Source organism: Thamnophis elegans, chromosome Z, assembly GCF_009769535.1.
Source record: "Thamnophis elegans isolate rThaEle1 chromosome Z, rThaEle1.pri, whole genome shotgun sequence".
Lineage (NCBI taxonomy): Eukaryota > Metazoa > Chordata > Lepidosauria > Squamata > Colubridae > Thamnophis > Thamnophis elegans.
In genome coordinates, this window is record NC_045558.1 from 10,482,302 (window position 1) to 10,499,835 (window position 17,534).

A 17,534-nucleotide genomic window follows, 5' to 3' on the forward strand; every position below is an offset into this window, starting at 1 on the left:
CTTCCATTCCCCACCACCCAGTCAGAGCTGAAGAAGCTTCTTGAGTGAGTAGTGCAACATCTTCAAAAGAAAAAACAAGAAAGTCCAGTTGCCTCTTGAAAAAGCACCTTTGGGACAACCATGACCTGGATGACTGAGAATCTCCATAAACTAAAGAACAGTAGAAATTCAGGCAACTGATTGCAACATCTTACATTCCAAAACTACAAATGGATCAGATATAGACAATTACCATGAAGATATTTGTAGATGGAAGCATGGGGGGTGGGTGCGAATTAAAGGCAATTTTCTGCCAATTTTGGTAGAGAACTATTCCAGGAACACAACTGAGATTGTTAGGATGTGGGCCTTAACTGAAGGCTCCATAACATGAAGAACATTTCATTGTTCTCCCCTGTTGTTCTTTATTCTTCCTTTCCATCTGTTGCATAAATAAATGGTTTCTCCTGCCCTCCTTCTTCTATCTTCTGGATAACTGTTGAAGCCTGACAATATTTAAACAATGAAGATTTTATTTTATTTTTGTTCTACAACTAGAACCCTGAGCCACGATTAACCTGATTATCGTGACTTTAGGAACATGTGGGCTAAGGTTTAATCCAGGCTGGAGCCAAGCAGACATCTGGTACATGAGCCAATGAATTCAGAACACAATCTCTGCTTTGCAGTTAGTTAAAAATAATTAGCTGGTTTTCTATGCCAAGTTGGTCTTTTCCTTATTTAACCCAAGCATGGATTGCCAATCTCACATTTTCTGAGATTCAAGCAAGACTATAGGTTAATAATAAACATAAGTAGATGGTAGCCATAGACATGGAAGCAAGATGGCCAATATGGGGCACACTCATTATTCTGCATATTCTCATTCCCCCTCCTCCTCCTCCTCCTCCTCCTCCTCCTCCTCCTCCTCCTTCTTCTTTTCTTCTTCTTCTTCTCCCCCCCTCTCTCTCTCTCCACACACCCACACAAACACTGCTGTAAACATATGCTAAACATGATCTCCTTCATTTTATTTCTGTATTATTTCTTTCATTGTTCTTCAAATAAATGGACAGGTAGTCCTCAACTTACAACAGTTTGTGTAGTGACCATTCAAAGTTACAAGTTACAAAGTTACTGAAAAAAGTGACTTGTGACTGTTTTTCACTCTTACGACCATTAGTCCCCATGGTCATGTGATCAAATTTCAATTGCTTGGCAATTGATTCGTATTTATGATGATTGCAGTGTCCCTGGGTCATGTGATCCCCTCTTGTGACCTTCTGACAAGCAAAGTCAATAGGGAAGCCAGATTCACTTAACAACCATGTTACCAACTTAACAATTGAAATGATTCATTCAACAACTGGGGCAAGAAATGTTGTAAAATGGGGCAAAACCAGAGGTGAAATTCATTTTTTTTTTACTACAGTTCTGCCGGCGTGGCTTGGTGGGCGTGTTGGTGGGTGTGGCTTGGTGGACGTGGCAACGGAAGAATACTGCAAAATCTCCATTCCCACCCCATTCTGGGGCCAGCCAGAGGTGGCATTTGCCAGTTCTTCGAACTACTCAAAATTTCCGCTACTGGTTCTTTGAACTACTCAAAATTTTCGCTACCGGTTCTCCAGAAACTTTCAGAACCTGCTGGATTTCACCTCTTGGCAAAACTCACACTCCCTTAGCAACAAAAAATTTATGGTCGTTAAGTCAAGGTTTATCTGTATATATTTTGAAATTGGTGTCGATGATTTTGCTAATAGATGGCATTACACTTCCAAGTCTACCTTGGCTTCAACAAGGAGCTTTAAGAAGGAAGAAAGGAAGTTGCAGAAGTGGATAGAAAAATGGAGTCTAAGATTGCATAGTTTTAATGAATAATAAATTAATCAGCAAAAAGATTGAATTGATAAAGTGTCTTTGCAATTGGAATAGAAGTTTCTCAGTGCGTCTGCATGAATTTCATGCTGGCTGGGGAATTCTGGGAATTGAAGCCCACATATCTTAAATTGTCCAAAGTTGGCAAACACTCTTCTTAAAGATTTTTGTGAATAGTGAAACTATGATCAGATCTGAATCAGATGAAATATTTATAGCAAAAGTCCTCCAACGAAAAGATCTCACAGTAAGCAGAGAGAGAGAGACCAAAGAGATATCAAAGTGATGTGCAGGAGAATCTGTCAAGATGATTGAACACAGCCATTTTATGTCCCTGTTCTTCAAATTTTGTTGAGTCCAATCTGAAGACACAGGATGGGTCTTGCTTTCTCTGAAAGATGATAACTGAATGATACTCACTATAAAGGTCAAGCAAGGTAGCAAGGAAAGACATTGATGTGATCGGTCAGTCAGAAGAGGCCCTGAAGAGAGATGCAGCTTGGCAACATGGAAGACAAATCAATAGTTGTTTCTCAGCTGCAGTTTATTCCACATCTTAAAGATTGTTATGAGTATTGAGTTTGGGGGTCGAGAGAAAGCTCTGTAGAAAGGTGAATGATACTTAAAGAAAGAGATGCACTGGATAGGCTGGGATGATAAGAGCCATAATGTAGCTCGGGAGCAGGGGTGGGTTTCTCGCCCCATTCCAACTGGATCGGTTGGAACGAGGCCGGCGGCGTCCTCGCGCACGCACGCGGCGTCCTCGCGCACGCACGCTGCGTCCTCGCGCATGCACGCAGCGTCCTCGCGCACGCACGTGGCACGCGCATGCGTACTAGCGTCTGCACGATGCTCCAGCTGCTCCTGGAGGATCGCGCAGGCGCTGTATGCGTTCTGCGCATGCGTGGAAAGCGCAGAATTCGTAAAAACCGGGTAAGGAGCGGGCGCGGGTGTGCGGGCGCGCGCGGGCACGGGGGGGGCTTCGCCGTTCCCGGAAATTACTTCCGGGTTCGGCGACCAACCGGATCGCAGGGACCGGTGCGAACCAGTCGAAACCCACCCCTGCTCGGGAGTGTTAAGCCCGCAGCCCGCGGGTCAGATGCATCATGCTCTGGCCACCCGTACCCCCAGTTTAGCAAAGGGGGGAAAGTCATACGTCATGTGACAATGTCACACTGCGATTTTGACACCGCTGATCAGTAATGGTTTTCTCTTACCGTCGCTCCCGGTTCAGAACTGGGATGTGCACTCACTTTGCTTGTATGCACAGAGTGTCTATGATGACGTCTGGGTGGGTGGGCAGAGCCTCCTGCTTCCTGCCTCCACCCAAACTGGGTTGAACTGGCAGAATACCACCTCTACCCCTGGTTTAGCTATATAGCAACTATACAGAGTTATGGGACACTCAGCAGTGCATAATTTTTTTCTGTCTTGAATTCTTTTATCAAATAAGCAGAGTAACTATGAACAGTACCTAAAATGCAAATGTTATGTTTGGTTTCTAAATAAAAAGATTTAGCTTTCAACTGGTGGTTAAATCTTTATTAAGTATTCAGAGCTGCCTGCAGAAACCTGATTCCCCACCCCCACCCCCAATAGCTAAATACATCGATTTTTATGGATTTCTTGGGATTACAACTGCCAGAACCTCTGTTATCATGGATAATGGTGGAAGTTTGTGGGATATGCAATCTAATATGTTTGGAAGGGGTGAAGTAGTTTACTGTTCTTCCATAAGGAAGACAATTAAACAATTACACTCCAGTGTAAAAACCAGATGGTTTAAGAATAAGAGAAAAGATGCTAGAATGAAAAGATACTATGACATGGACTGGAAGACGTTTAAGATGCCTCTAAAATCGTATGCAGTATTCTGTTCACAAAATGTGGTTATCAACCATTGCATTCAACTGCATTATAGGAAAATCCCTATAACGAATGTTGAATGTTGAATGTTGATTTTATTTATATGCTGCTCTTTTCCCCCGAAGGGGACTCAGGGCGGCTCACAACTCAACCAGGGAAGGGGAATACAAACAGAAAATTAAAACGACACAAAAACAATACATAATTTAAAATACACAACAGTCATACCAATTCGAGACGGGGGCAACAGTTCTTTAGCCCCAGGCCTGTCTGAACAGCCAGGTTTTAAGGGCTTTGCGGAAGGTCTGGAGGGTGGTGAGGGTTCGAATCTCCACGGGGAGTTCGTTCCAGAGGGTCGGAGCAGCCACAGAGAAGGCTCTCCTCCGGGTAGTCGCCAGTCGACACTGGCCAGCGGATGGAATTCGGAGGAGGTCTAATCTGTGGGATCTAATCGATCTAGTGGAGTAATAATAACATCCTTATGTTATATTTATTACCTGTGATATGCAGGTGTTTTATGCTAGAGCAGAGCTGTCAAACTCAAGGCCCTTGGTCTGGATCCAGCCCATTGGGCGCTTAAATCTGACCCATGGGCCCGCCCTGGAAACCACGAAGGACCAGCCCATTGTGTCTCTGCCAGTGAAAATGTAGCTTGGGAGGGCCACGCACTGCTCGCCTGGGCTCCATTTTCACTAGCGACAGCCCCCTGGAGCCCTCTGCCAGCAAAAACTCTTGTTTTCATTGGCAGAGGGCTCCAGGAGGCCGTCGCGGCCTAAAATGGAGCCTCGATGAGTGGTGTTGAGCTCGCCACGCCCCCCAGCTGTTGAAGTCAAACACAACTCTGATGCAGTCCTCAATGAAATCGAGGTTTCTGCCGGTTCGTCCAGGATCGGGCGAACCAGTAGTGGCGGTGACGGGAGGCTCCACCCACCCACCCAGACGCTTCTGTGCATGTGCAGAAGCGTCATATGCATGAGCAGACCTATAGCAAAATAAATTGAAACCCACCACTGTTAGACCCTCCTGTGCTGGAACTTCATGGTGTTTACAGTACTAGTTTATTACCTACATGGAAAGTCAACCAGGATGTTTATCTAAGGGGAGCAAGAGGAAATATTACTGTTGGTGTGAATGTGTGTTTACCTTGAATGATACACAGTCACGCAAATACTGCTACATGAAAGATCTGAGCTCACACTGAATTAAAATAAATAGTGATTAAAGCTACTTCTTGCATAATAAACATGTTCAGCTTGCTTAATGTGGCAATATGATGGGATGTTCATTGTTTAGGTAAATTACAGCAAACTGAGTATCTAAAGCTCCATTTCCTTCCTCCATTTCACTTAAAGAAAAGGAAAATGAAAGAAATTGAGCAAAGAAGATTAGGATAGAAGCAAAGGACTGAGAACATAATGGCCTGTGTAGGAAGAGAAATTAAACACAAAAATTCCAGGTTCCTGTAAGAAGGAAAGGCTTAATTATAACAAACTGTACCTTGTTCAAGTGTGCTGTCTAATACTAACATGGTAATTTAGAAAAAATTAAAAACTGGTGTGTATTTCTGCATTCTGCTGTCTGGATTGAACAACTTTTTAAAAATTCTTTCTAAAATGTATAGTCCAATGGACAGAATAATGAATCCTTTTAGCCTACTTAAAAAGAGGGTTGGCGTTGTACGTATGAATTGCAATGTATCTGCTTCCTAGCTAGCCTTCCCTGATTAAAAACAAGAATAATATTTTATTGCTGGCACGTAATGAGAACAGCAAATCTCTATAATGGAATAATTGATGGAGGGCATGGAACTGAATCACCAACTCCTATCATCCCTCATTATGAATTATGCTGTAATGTAAGGCTGTTGGGAATTATAGTGCAGCAATAGTGAAAGGGCAACATGTTCACCTGTAGATTAAATTTGCAGGATCACCTGGTATTCCTCATCTCTTCTTCAGTTCTGCAAGATTATTGTAATGATGTGTGCATGATGGCTCAATGGTTAAAGATGCTGAGCTTGTGAGCAGAAAAGCTGACAGGTTCAAAACCCAAGCTCCATGCAACAGCTTGAGCTCCCTTTCCTATCTCTGTGCCTTTCCACCTAGCAGTTCGAAAGTATGCAAATGTGAGTAGATTAATAGGTACCACTTTGGTGGAAAGTTAACAGCATTGCACGTGTCTTTAGTGTATAGCCATGCTGGCCACATGGCCACAGAAAATGTCTTCAGACAACAATGACTCCCTCGGCTACAAACCACAGATGAACACTGCCCCCTAGAGACGAGACAGGGGAAACCTTTATCATTTTATTGTAATGATAAATTTCTCCCCACTTATGACTATAACCATGTTTGCTTGTATCTTTCAATTTATATTGTTTTTATTTGTTTCCTAGTATGATTTGATAGATTATTAGTAACCTTGACTATCACTGAGTGTTGTATGTTTTTATTGTTGATGAATGTATTTTATTCTCCTTATGTACACTGAGAGCCTATGCATCAAAGACAAATTCCTTGTTTGTCCAATCACACTTGGCCAATAAAGAATTCTATGATATCCTAACCCTATACAAATATAATCGTGTTCTGGATAGAATTGCTGTAAATGGGAGAGATGAAATATATGGCTCCTCCCTATCCTCGGGTCTTAAGTTGCATCATCCTGTATCTTTCCGAGTCCTACCACAAAATGTGGTTCTGACCATTGAGGCCAGCATCAAAAAATGGGTTGCATCCATTCATAGAACTCTTGGGGATCAATGCTAATGATGGCAGTCAGACTGCCTCTGAAGGCCATCTGCCGGAAGACTTGTGGGCTTCCTTGTACAGTGGTTAGAACAAATTGCTGGACTGAAAAGGCCAAAGTCACATTTGGCAGGTTACTATTTATGCACTTATGTTCTACGTTGATTATTATTTCATCTTCAAAGAAAATATGGGGAACTGTGTGGAAGCAGCAAGATGCTGATTTAATCAGCATCAGACATTTTGATAGGCCTAAATTAGAATAGGCAATCAGGTGTCTCCTAAACCATAAATGAGTATGGCTGGCTTGGGAATTCTGGGAGTTGAAGTCCACAAGTCTTAAAGTTGCCAAGGTTGGAAACCCCTGCTCTAAATAGTTGGTTCCTCTGGACAATAGAAGAAAATTGCAGAATATGTAGTCATGCAGGATGCTAGATTGTAGGCTTGGGGAAAATGTCACCAGAGTGCAGTCAGTTTATCAAGTTTCAATCCCTCATTCCCTTGAAGCAGATTTATGGGTCAAGATCTGGACCTGTTTTGAGGCAGTAAATCAAATTAGATGACTTCAAAGCATCACCTAGCCTGTTACTTTCCCACTGAAGGGGTACCTATTTATCTACTTGCATTTGCATGCTTTCAAACTGCTAGGTTCGCTGGAGCTGGGGTGAGGAAGGGAGCTCACCCTAAGATGGGGAGCTCAGGTCTTGAACCTGGGCTGCCAGTTTTCCAATTCCACATAGGGAGAATGATAAAAGGGGTTGGGTCATATAGTGACATTAGATGGTGCCATGGGCCCCTGACCAATAATATGTATCATCTTATTAAGTGCTTTGCCTGTCAGTCTTCCATTATGGCTAATATTCTGTTGGACATCATTTATTTTTCAGCTTCTTTTAACACAGCTCACAAATTATAATTTTGCTCTCTTTTGTGCTGGTGAAACTTTGTACTCCCATGCTTGAATTGCTGAAATTCCTCATTAAATTAAATTAAATTCAGCTCTTTCCATTCTAAATATCGGCTTGAGGTTGACCAGTCTAGAATGCAGTTTGAGGTCAAATTTACATCCTAGAACAAACCAAGTCCAAAAATGCTACAGAATTCCTGGAAGCCTGGCACTCTGACAAACAGACCATCAATAAACACATAGATGTAAACAACATCCACATACCATGCAAACAAGACACTCAACAAACCAAAAAGGAAACAAAAAGGCATCAAAACATTTCCCCATCAGAAATCAATACCCAGTTGTAGATTAACACTAAGATTAACAGACCAACAGTCAAGAAATAAATACCCCAATCAAGGAACTTCCAAATAAGAACAGTAAATAGCCTAAATAAAGAACCACCTAAGAAACACTAAGAACCACTAACAGGGCAAGCTACTAGAATATAATGAGGGTAAACCCCACTCCCCACTAGCATTGATGATGTTACCTACCCTGTTTCCCTGAAAATAAGACCTCCCCATATAATAAGCCCAATCGGGCTTTCGAGAGCATACTCTAAAATAAGCCCTCCCCAAAAAATGTTGCAGCACAACAGCAGCCATGAGGTGACCACACTCCTGCCTCCTGCATCTAAAAAATAATAAGACCTCCCTGAAAATAAGGTCAAGCACTTGTTTCAGGGGTCAAAAGAAAATAAGACCCTCTCCTTCTTTTGGGGAAACACAGTATTTGGTAATGAAACTTCTGCAAGAAAACCACCAAGCTCAGAGAGCACCAAGGACCCTTCATTTCAACCCTGCACTACAAACATTCTCCTCTGTCAATATTAGATGTTTTAGCCCTTCTGCTCTGCTGATATCATCTGCTTCTGCCATTTAACTAATGTTGAAAATCAACAAGCCAGAAACCTGCCACAATTGAATCTCCCTGCTGATGAGGGGTTCTTTTCCAGGGCGTGATGTCAATCTGGCCAACTGGCTCTGCCAGCCCTCTTATCACCATAGGTAATCTAATGATCAGAGGCAGCACAATACTGGCAGTCATTAATCATTCTCTACATGCCAAACCTGGCATTTTAAGTAATGCATGTGGAAAAGTAAGACCTTGCCTTTTGTATTAATTTAGCATAAGTTAAACCATTTGGGAAATTGTTGTTATCTTTTAGGTCAGCCAAAAAGAGGTGCAGGGAAAATATTTCAACCAAAACACTTGAAGATATCCAGCTGAAATTAGATGATGTCTTCTAAAGGATCTTCCACCCATCTCTTTTATTTCCCATTCCTCGAAATATGAAGCGGCTAGAAAATCAGAAGTGGTATTCAGCCGGTTCGAACCGGTTGGGGCAAACCAGTAGCAGAGATCATGAGTGGGCCCACCCATCCACCCTTGCTCTATGCCACGCTATTTAGCCACGTCTTTTAGGCTGGGCACATGCACGGAAGGCACACACATGAGCAATGTGCGTGTGTGGAAGGCGGGGTGCATGCACGTAAGATGCGCATGAAGCGAGCATGCACACATGGGGCGAACCAGCGGTAAAACAAAGTGAAATGCACCACTGTAGAAAATGATGCATCCCCATTAGAATGTAGGGAAGAATCTTTTTCTCATCAGATCTCAAAGCACTTTGAATCAAATTAGTTTGCCCTCCAATTACAAACCCAGAATTGTATGCTCTTTGAATCTCACTCTACCAATGGAGTCCAGTCAAGCCTGATAGCATACAAGCCTACGCAGCTGCCACTTCCACCCTGAAAAATATGTTTGACTTGGTCTTAGGTGCTTTGCATTTCTGCCACGTTTCAGCTTGGAGTGCTGAAATGCAAAAGAAAACCTGTTTCTTATCATGCTGTTCAAGGCTTTCTCATCTTCTTCAGAGGAGTAATATTTGCAAGGAAGAGACAGAGCTAACATTTGCATGGAGGAAGTTGGCAACATGAAGAAAATGTGAATGAATTCTTGACGGCCACAGTGCAATTTGTAAACAACCTTTCTCATACCCACAATTCACTTCATCCCACTATTAAAGGTTGCTGCGGACAAGCGAGACATTGTTGTGGGCCGCCAGAGTCAGACAGTGAGGAGATTGGGGAGGAACATGGGCCAATCCTGGGGGCTGGGAAAGGTTTGGACAAGCGCTCTGCGTCGGAGGCAGAGGTGGGGCCAGGGCCATCTGGCAGTTCTCAGCTGCCTTCTGAGCTAGACAGCAGTGAGGCAGAGGAACAGCTGGAGCCTGTTCCCAGTGTGCACACGCACAGAACTGCCAGAAGAAAAGAACAGCTAAGAAATCAGGGTCGACTTGGGAGTAAAGCCACAGGTGGATGGTGAATGGCCCCTCCCATAGGAAATAAAAGAGGAGCAAAAGGGGAGTGGGCTTTTGCAGGAAACAATTCGTGTGTTCGTTGGTTTCAGGGGTGGGAAGATCTGTCTGTGAATCTCAGAGACTCTGTGCCAAGTCTTTCCTTGCATAGCACTTCATTTGGAAAATATTTACATGGCAGCTTTCCATGTAAATATTTCCAAGCGGGATAAGGCCATAACTTGACCTTTGAAAGACTGTTTACTAGGCCTTTGCTGAATGTGAATGAGACCAATTCACATCCGTTTAATAAAAGGGGTTTTGTCGGGACCAGGAATCTTCTTTGTACTTTTTGGGGAAGCCTAGGTCAGAGCAGACATTAATTAATGAAATCATTCTTTGAAGAGCAGAACATGGGAATACAGTGTAGAGTTTCCCCATTTGCACGATTTCACCCTTCTGCCAGCAGCCCTACATAGTAGCCTCCAGAAGTCCTTCCCCTTGGAGTGACATTTCACATACAAGGACCTGCCATCATAAGGAAATGCTTGCCCTGTGAGAAATGCAAAGAAGTGGAAGTAGATCCCCCCAACCCCGTCCCTGGAATTGAAAGTGAGGAAAACAGTCCAGTCGAGAGCTTTTGTGATCTACTCCATACAAGCCGGAATAAATAACTGTTACTTAAAGAAGTGGGCATCTGAAGCTCCAAATAGTTGCCGGAGAAATTGGAAGCAGTAAAAAATGAGATTCAGTGATGACCTTTATCAGCTTTGATGACAGCTATAAATCAGACTGAAATTCTCATCGGCCTTCTGGACAGAATTCATTTGCAGACAAAGGCTGCTGCGTTGCTTTCTGTCTTTGATTGAGGGACACCCCGTGAAAATGAATACAGCTTCAATAACATGAATCACAGATTTCAAAACACGAACGGAGAGCTATTATTCATTGGTTCTGAACACTGAGATGATTACAGACTTGGAGACTAGCAAAGGCTTATTGTGTTTTCCTTAGGGTCATGAAGCCAATCAATTTTGGCTTCTTTAAAGCAAGCCAATTTGCTCTTCATTAAATTTTTAACCCTTTGCTGATGACGTGAATTGACTGTACCAGCAGGGCTAACCAATCAATGCTGGTTTATTTTATTTTTCTCCTTATTAAAGAGAGGATATTATTAACTTCTCAAAGGCAATGAAATCTTGAGAAAAAGGACTTCATTTCTCAGAATATAACAAGGAGGCATGGAGTTTTCCACTCTAAAAAAACTGTCCTGGGGTGTAAACAAACTTTTTGTGTAACGTAAGGGTTTACATCTTTAGAAAACAGCTTTTCTACCTTGGGCATTGTCCAGATGTTTGTGAACTTCAACTTCCAGAATTCCTGAGCCTTTGCTATGAATTCTGGGAGTTGAAGTTCAAACATGTGGAGAATGCCAAGATTAGGGAAATATATTTTTAAAAGTGAGCGCTGCTTTAGTCACAGGTAAGGCCAGGAATATTATTGCACCATGTGTACAAAATAATTAAACACAATATGTGAACAGATTTTGGGGAGTTTTGGTATCACAGCCAGGACTAAAACCTTCATGTATGGGCTATCAGTTGTTCTGCAGGTCATGTTGCTCGCTTTCCTCAAAATTGTATAGGTTTGCTATACAAAATGGAATGGCTAGGTTTTCTACTTTCTGAGAGACTAAAAGTTACATTAACTTGTGGACATGAACTCTCATTTAATTTCACATTTTATTTTCATTTCCCTTAAAATTGGTATGGGTTTAAGAGTACCTAGCCAACTTTGGTTTATCTCAAAATAGCTTAAGTAGGATTCTGCCTACTTAATGCCAGGATGAGAAAATACCAAGAAATCTCAGAATTATATACTTGAGAAGTTGAAGTAAATCTTGGAAGAACGCCATTGCAGTCACTTTTGAAGTGTTTCCCCCCCAAAAAATGACAGGGATGTGAATGTCTAGTTACCAAGAGTTGAACTTATCTCAAAGTAAATTACTTTAATGCCATTTACAGGTAGTCCTTGAGTTACGACAAGTTGCTTAGCAACCAGTTAAGATATAATACCACAAAAACAGTATTCATGTCCTGGATTTGAATTTTCAACACTGGTCATGAGACACACATTTGAGAGTCTTGGTAACTGGCCTGCATTTATGGCTGTTTGCAAAGTTCCCCAGTCATGTTATGACTTTTTTTTCCGCCAGAAACCAGTGTTTTCTTCCCGTTTCTGGCAAAAGAAACACACCAGAAACAATCGGTTCGCTTAATAATTTGGGACATATGTGTTGATAGAAGTGTGGGATAATGACATGTTTTAAAAACTGAGTTAGTATATATCTGATTTAAAATATCTAATCTGTGACTGATGCTAGCTGAAATCTTGGGAATTGAAGATGCTTCTCTATTGTAGACATTATCCAGTGCCTTCTAAGCATAGGTTAGCTCTGTCCTTAGTATGGAAGTGGAACTGGTCCTCTCCAAAGCAAATGAAACTAGCATCCTAGTTCAGAAAAATTGTAGTCAAAATTTTCTGTTTTGTTTGGTGATTCCTTTTCCTAGTATCCAATTTTTCTTTCACTTCTGTTTTCTTATCCTCTTTGTTGGAAATGGCAAGTGATAAATGTAGACCTGGACGTTTATTAAAGTAAGCGAGATGTTTTGCCACTAAGCTATGGTCCTTTCACTGGAGAAGAGCCTAATGCTGGGAAAGACTGAGGGCAAAAGAAGAAAGGGACCACAGAGAATGAGGTGGTTGGATGGAGACACCAAAGCAGTAGGTGTGAGCTTAAATGGACTCCAGAGGATGGTAGAGGACAGGAAGGCCTGGAGGAACATTGTCCATGGGGTTGAGATGGGTCGGACACAACTAACGCAGCTAACAACAACAAGGTCCTCTCTTAATTATCCTCTGGCCCATATGTAATAAATATAAATCACCCTCTTCTTCTGTTTTCTCTCCTCTTTTAGATACAGAATTCATTTATAGAGACCGGAATGGCTCAGTGATAGTGCACAATGTGGAAACAAACCATTCAACAGTTTTAATAGAAAACAAAATCATTGTGAGTATCTCCTTGAATAGGTTACAGAGTTGTACATCTGTCTATCTCTTGGGTTAAGAAAGAACATGCCTTTAGTTGCTTGAACTTTAGTTGAATATTCTAACTGAAACAATACTGAAAAATACAAAAATGTACATTTTTATATATGCTTTATATATGTGTATGTATGTATGTACACTGAGGGCTTAGGCACTGAAGACAAAGTCTAATCACACTTAGTCAATAAAGAATATTCTATTCTATTCCCTATTCTATTCTATTCTATTTTCTATTTTATTTTCTATTCTCTATTTTGTTCTGTTCTATTCTATTCTCTATTCTTTCTCTATTCTACTCTACTCTATTCTACTCTACCAAGTTGAAGTTGAGATTCATAAATATACTTAGCCAAACACTTGCAATAAATAATATAATCCCTTCTCCTTGTAAATTGAAGAGCTGGCAATCAAAAATAATAGGCTAAGAAAAATCTTATTTATTTTTTTAAAAAGGAATAAATGCAATTCTTCTCACCTTTGTCCTCATGTCATGAGTTTCTTTTGAAAGCAGAGTCCAGGTGATATGTGTTTCTCACAGTTGCTGAGCTCAGCCTAAACCTTCTAACCTTAAAAATAAGACTTAAAAAGGATATAATTCAGCTTTAACCCCATCACTGGGGAGATTGTGATAAATTCTGCAAGAAATTCATTGGTACAGTGGCTAGAATACATTATTGCAGGCTGACTTTGCCCACTGCCAGGAGTTCAATCCTGACGGGCCTCAAGGTTGACTCAGCTTTCCATCCTTCAGAGGTCAGTAAAATGGGGAGTCATATTGTTGGGGGCAACATACAAAAAATATTGCAGGATCCAAATTTGGTCAGTCATAATTTAGTCTTCTGAGCTTTCAGACTCATATGCTTTAGCTCATCCTCAGGGAACTTATATCTACTGGAATGTGCACAAATAGCACTGATATTGCAACTCACCCAGCACTGGGGTGATATATAAGTCAGTGCTGTTGCTATTGCTATGTTATTTCCAATTCAATTAGAAATTTTAAATGTCCCAATTTTTATTTTTATTTTGCAATATTTATATTAACATAGTAGGAGAGATCACATAAGCCAATGTTTCTCAACCTTGGGAACTTTAAGAGGTGTGGACTTCAGTTCCCAGAATTCCCTAGCTCCCATTTGCTGGCCAGGGAATTGTGGGAGCTGAAGTCCACACCTGTTAGAATTGCCAAGGTTAAGAACCACTAACATTGGTCCATACATTTCATCTTTGCTCAATTCCAGAATCCAAAAATAAAGAGTCTCTAAGGATGGGTATTTAACTTCACTTGAACTCATCCAGGAAGAAGTGAACCATAACCTTGCTAGATAATTGGTTCCATTATTAAACTTCTCTTTTTATTAGCAATTATTTCCTCTCATTGAACTGGAATTTGACATCCTGGAATTTTAAGCCTCTTATTCTGTATCTTACATTCTGGAACAATAAGGAAGGCATTGTATAAAACCTTCCCTGGTCAAGCATTCTTAGAGGTTTCTTACTGACTAAAAACACAAATTTTATATCCTTGTATTAAATTTCATAATTAATTTTCTTTGATACCTAGATTTTACCTCACACATTGTGGGTTCTGTGCATCATCCATTATATTAAATTTAAAAATGTGAGCTTGGCCTTTAAAATTCGGTTTTAGCTGACCGTTACAATCCCAGGACTTCACACATAAAGCAAATATCAACTCTTATAAGATGGATCAAAATATAAAGCAGATACTTACAGTTTTTAGAAAACATACCAATATGTTAGGCATGTTGTAATAGTTATGCAAGCATATTTCTTTTTTATATTGAGTTTTATGGTGTTTTATTTTTATTATATATGTATTTTTGTGTTGTTTTGTTATTTTTAACGTTGTAAGCCACTCAGAGTCACTTCATGTACTGAGAAGAGTGGCAATTAAATTAAATTAATATTAGAATGTATTTATGTGAAATGCTGGGTTTTGTTTTATTTTTCAGGTTTCTATAAAAGCTATTAAATACGAAGTTTCACCAGATAGAGAGTATGGACTCTTTGCCTATGACATTGTGCCGGTAAGTAAACAGCCAGTATTTATTTTGCTTTTAGTTTAATGGTGTTTTCTTGACGTGACAGGTATAATTTTACCCCAGAGAAAGATTCCTATTGAAATGATTGGTCTTGATGTGACAGGACTTCGTTATACATAATTGCATGTAATAACTTAAAGGAATGGAAATAAGAGCATAAAGGAAGGGAAAAATAGCAACATTATGGTAAGAGAGAGATGGATTACCATGTTTTCCCAAAAATAAGACCTCCCCAGCCCTCCCCAAAATATTGCAACACAGCAGCAGCCATGAGGTGACCACACTTGCCACCTCCTACACCTCAAAAATAATAAGACCTCCCCAAAAATAAAGCCAAGTGCTTACTTCGGGGGACAAAAGAAAATAAGGCCCTGTCTTATTTTTAGGGAAACACAGTATTAATTTAAAGAAGGTAAAATGAGACATCTCTCATGAAAAATTATTCCAAAAGGATAATATATGTAAGAGATGGTCCTACAATTTTTATTTTTGCTGAAGCATTTACATATATGCCAGTTAAAGGATAATTTAGAAAAAAATATAGGTATATAATTGTTGGCTGGGCACTTGATCACTTTGGTGGATTCCTCTCGATGCGTAGTTAGGAATGAGTACCAAAATGGCTCTATCTGCTGAGAAAATTGCCTAATCATGGCTATGGAATTATCAGGAGTAGATTTCAACTTGAAGATTTTCCTTACTCTTCAATAGCATACATTTCACCATTGATTTTAGAACTAGATTTAGTAGATGTGATGAGAAATCCCTATTTATACAAAGAGAGATGGGCTGCATGTAGCAAAATATAAAAGGTATCACTGGTGGATCGAGCAATTGTTGGTCCTTTGGTTATGAAAACTATAAAACTATCTCTTCACAACCTATTGCTTCCACTTGGGAAGTTCAGCTCCATACGTGCCACCAACACAGCCATTGGCTGGAGGATTAATGGGAACTCCCATAACTCAGAATTTGAGCTTCTTTAGATAGACAAAAACTGCTGTAGCACTATTACTTTGCTGCAAAAACGTTTACACTTCTTTGTTTAAATGTCTGTAGAGATTCTCAGTTATCCAGGTCTTTGGTTATCCCAAAGGTGGATTTTCAGGAAGCAACTGGACTTTCTTGTTTCTCTTTGAAGATGTTTCGTTTGGAAGAAGCTTCTTGGATAAGAAGCAAAACATCTTCAAAGAAAAACAAGAAAGTCCAGTTGCCTCCTGGAAAAGCACCTTTGGGGCTGTCCACAACCTGGATAGCTGAGGATCTCCATAGACATTTAACTATGCACTTTGGGATGAACAGCCTTTGAATGATGTATGAACAAAGTATGAATGGATTTCCAGTTAAAAAAAAAAATGCAGACCATAGGAACCATTTGCACTTTAGTTTGAGATGCAGACCAGGTTCATCCATAACAGCCTGCACCTGTCTTCAACAATGAAGGGGCACAGGGCAGAAAACATCTGTAGCCAAGAAGTCTCCATACACATTTGCAATACTTAGGTGACCCTGGGGATACAGATAAACCTCCAGGTAGCCTCAGCAACTCTAAAAGAATGCAAATGACCAGCTGTCTGCAAGGAGTATAAATCCTGCCATTCCGCACCATCCTGTCGGAGCTGAAGCTTCTCAGATGAGAAATGAAATATCTTCAAAAGAAAAGAAAAAACAACGAAGTCCAGTTTCCTCCAGTAAAAGTACCTTTGGGAATTCCTTGTTTGACTTTCTTACCAAACTTTCCTAATCATTATAAATTTTAACAGAAGGTAAATGTCAGTACCTTTCACTGCTGAAATAACTCATTAATTATAATACCTCTCTTCCCATGTCAGGCTTAAGGTTGATATATATCAGCATGCATGAATATTCAGCTGCTTAAATGTCCAAGGAATTTAAACCCAATCATTGGACCAGCAATCTTCTTGGGGCCAGTATTTTCAAAATCTTAATAATTTATATTCCAAACAAAAAATAAAGAAGGATGAGTAACCTAGATTATGAGATTGCTGGAAATGCTTAGTTATATCTTTGAAGGTGAAGATATGTAGAATTCTGATATATTTTCCATTTCACAAATAGTGGCGTGTTCCTCTCTGTTAGCAGGTGAACTGAATAAATTATGCAAAAGAATCAGGTTTATGACTGAAGAAGCTCTGAAGGAGAAAGGCTGCCACCAATGATGCAGAATGTTCATCTCTTTTTTCATAAATAGCAAAAAAAAAAAAAAAAAAAAGTAGGCAACCCAAGTTGTATTGGAGAATTGTAGAACAATAATTTTAGGATACATACCGTAGGAGCGGCTTCAATATTCAGATAATCAGACTCTGAATAGAACTATGGAAATCAATGGGATCTAATGTGATGATGAATCTAATCCAATTAGTATTATTTCAAATGGGAGTAAATCAGTTCTGTTTGTCTTGCACCAGATGCCATCGTGGTTGCATCATAAATAGGCACCAGCTCTGGACTGATGGCACAGTTAATTAAAAGAATTATCAACTATCAAAAGAATTACTGGTTTGAGTGGAATTCCTATTGACGTCATCAACAGGGTGACAACAGCGCGGAGACAGAAGCACACTGTAAACCTAAACCTAAAATTAACCCCTAACCCTAGACCTAACCCTTAACCT

General features: G+C 40.3%; 1 protein-coding gene across 1 annotated transcript in view; it reads left to right on the forward strand.

Annotated features, from left to right (window-relative positions):
• The window catches only part of DPP6 (dipeptidyl peptidase like 6), a 230,004-nt gene that overhangs the window by 50,286 nt on the left and 162,184 nt on the right, over positions 1–17,534 (forward strand). The window contains exons 4-5 of the mRNA XM_032234960.1: positions 12,700–12,794; positions 14,809–14,883. Coding sequence (XP_032090851.1) covers positions 12,700–12,794; positions 14,809–14,883 — 170 coding nt within the window. The remainder of the gene's footprint in view (positions 1–12,699; positions 12,795–14,808; positions 14,884–17,534) is intronic.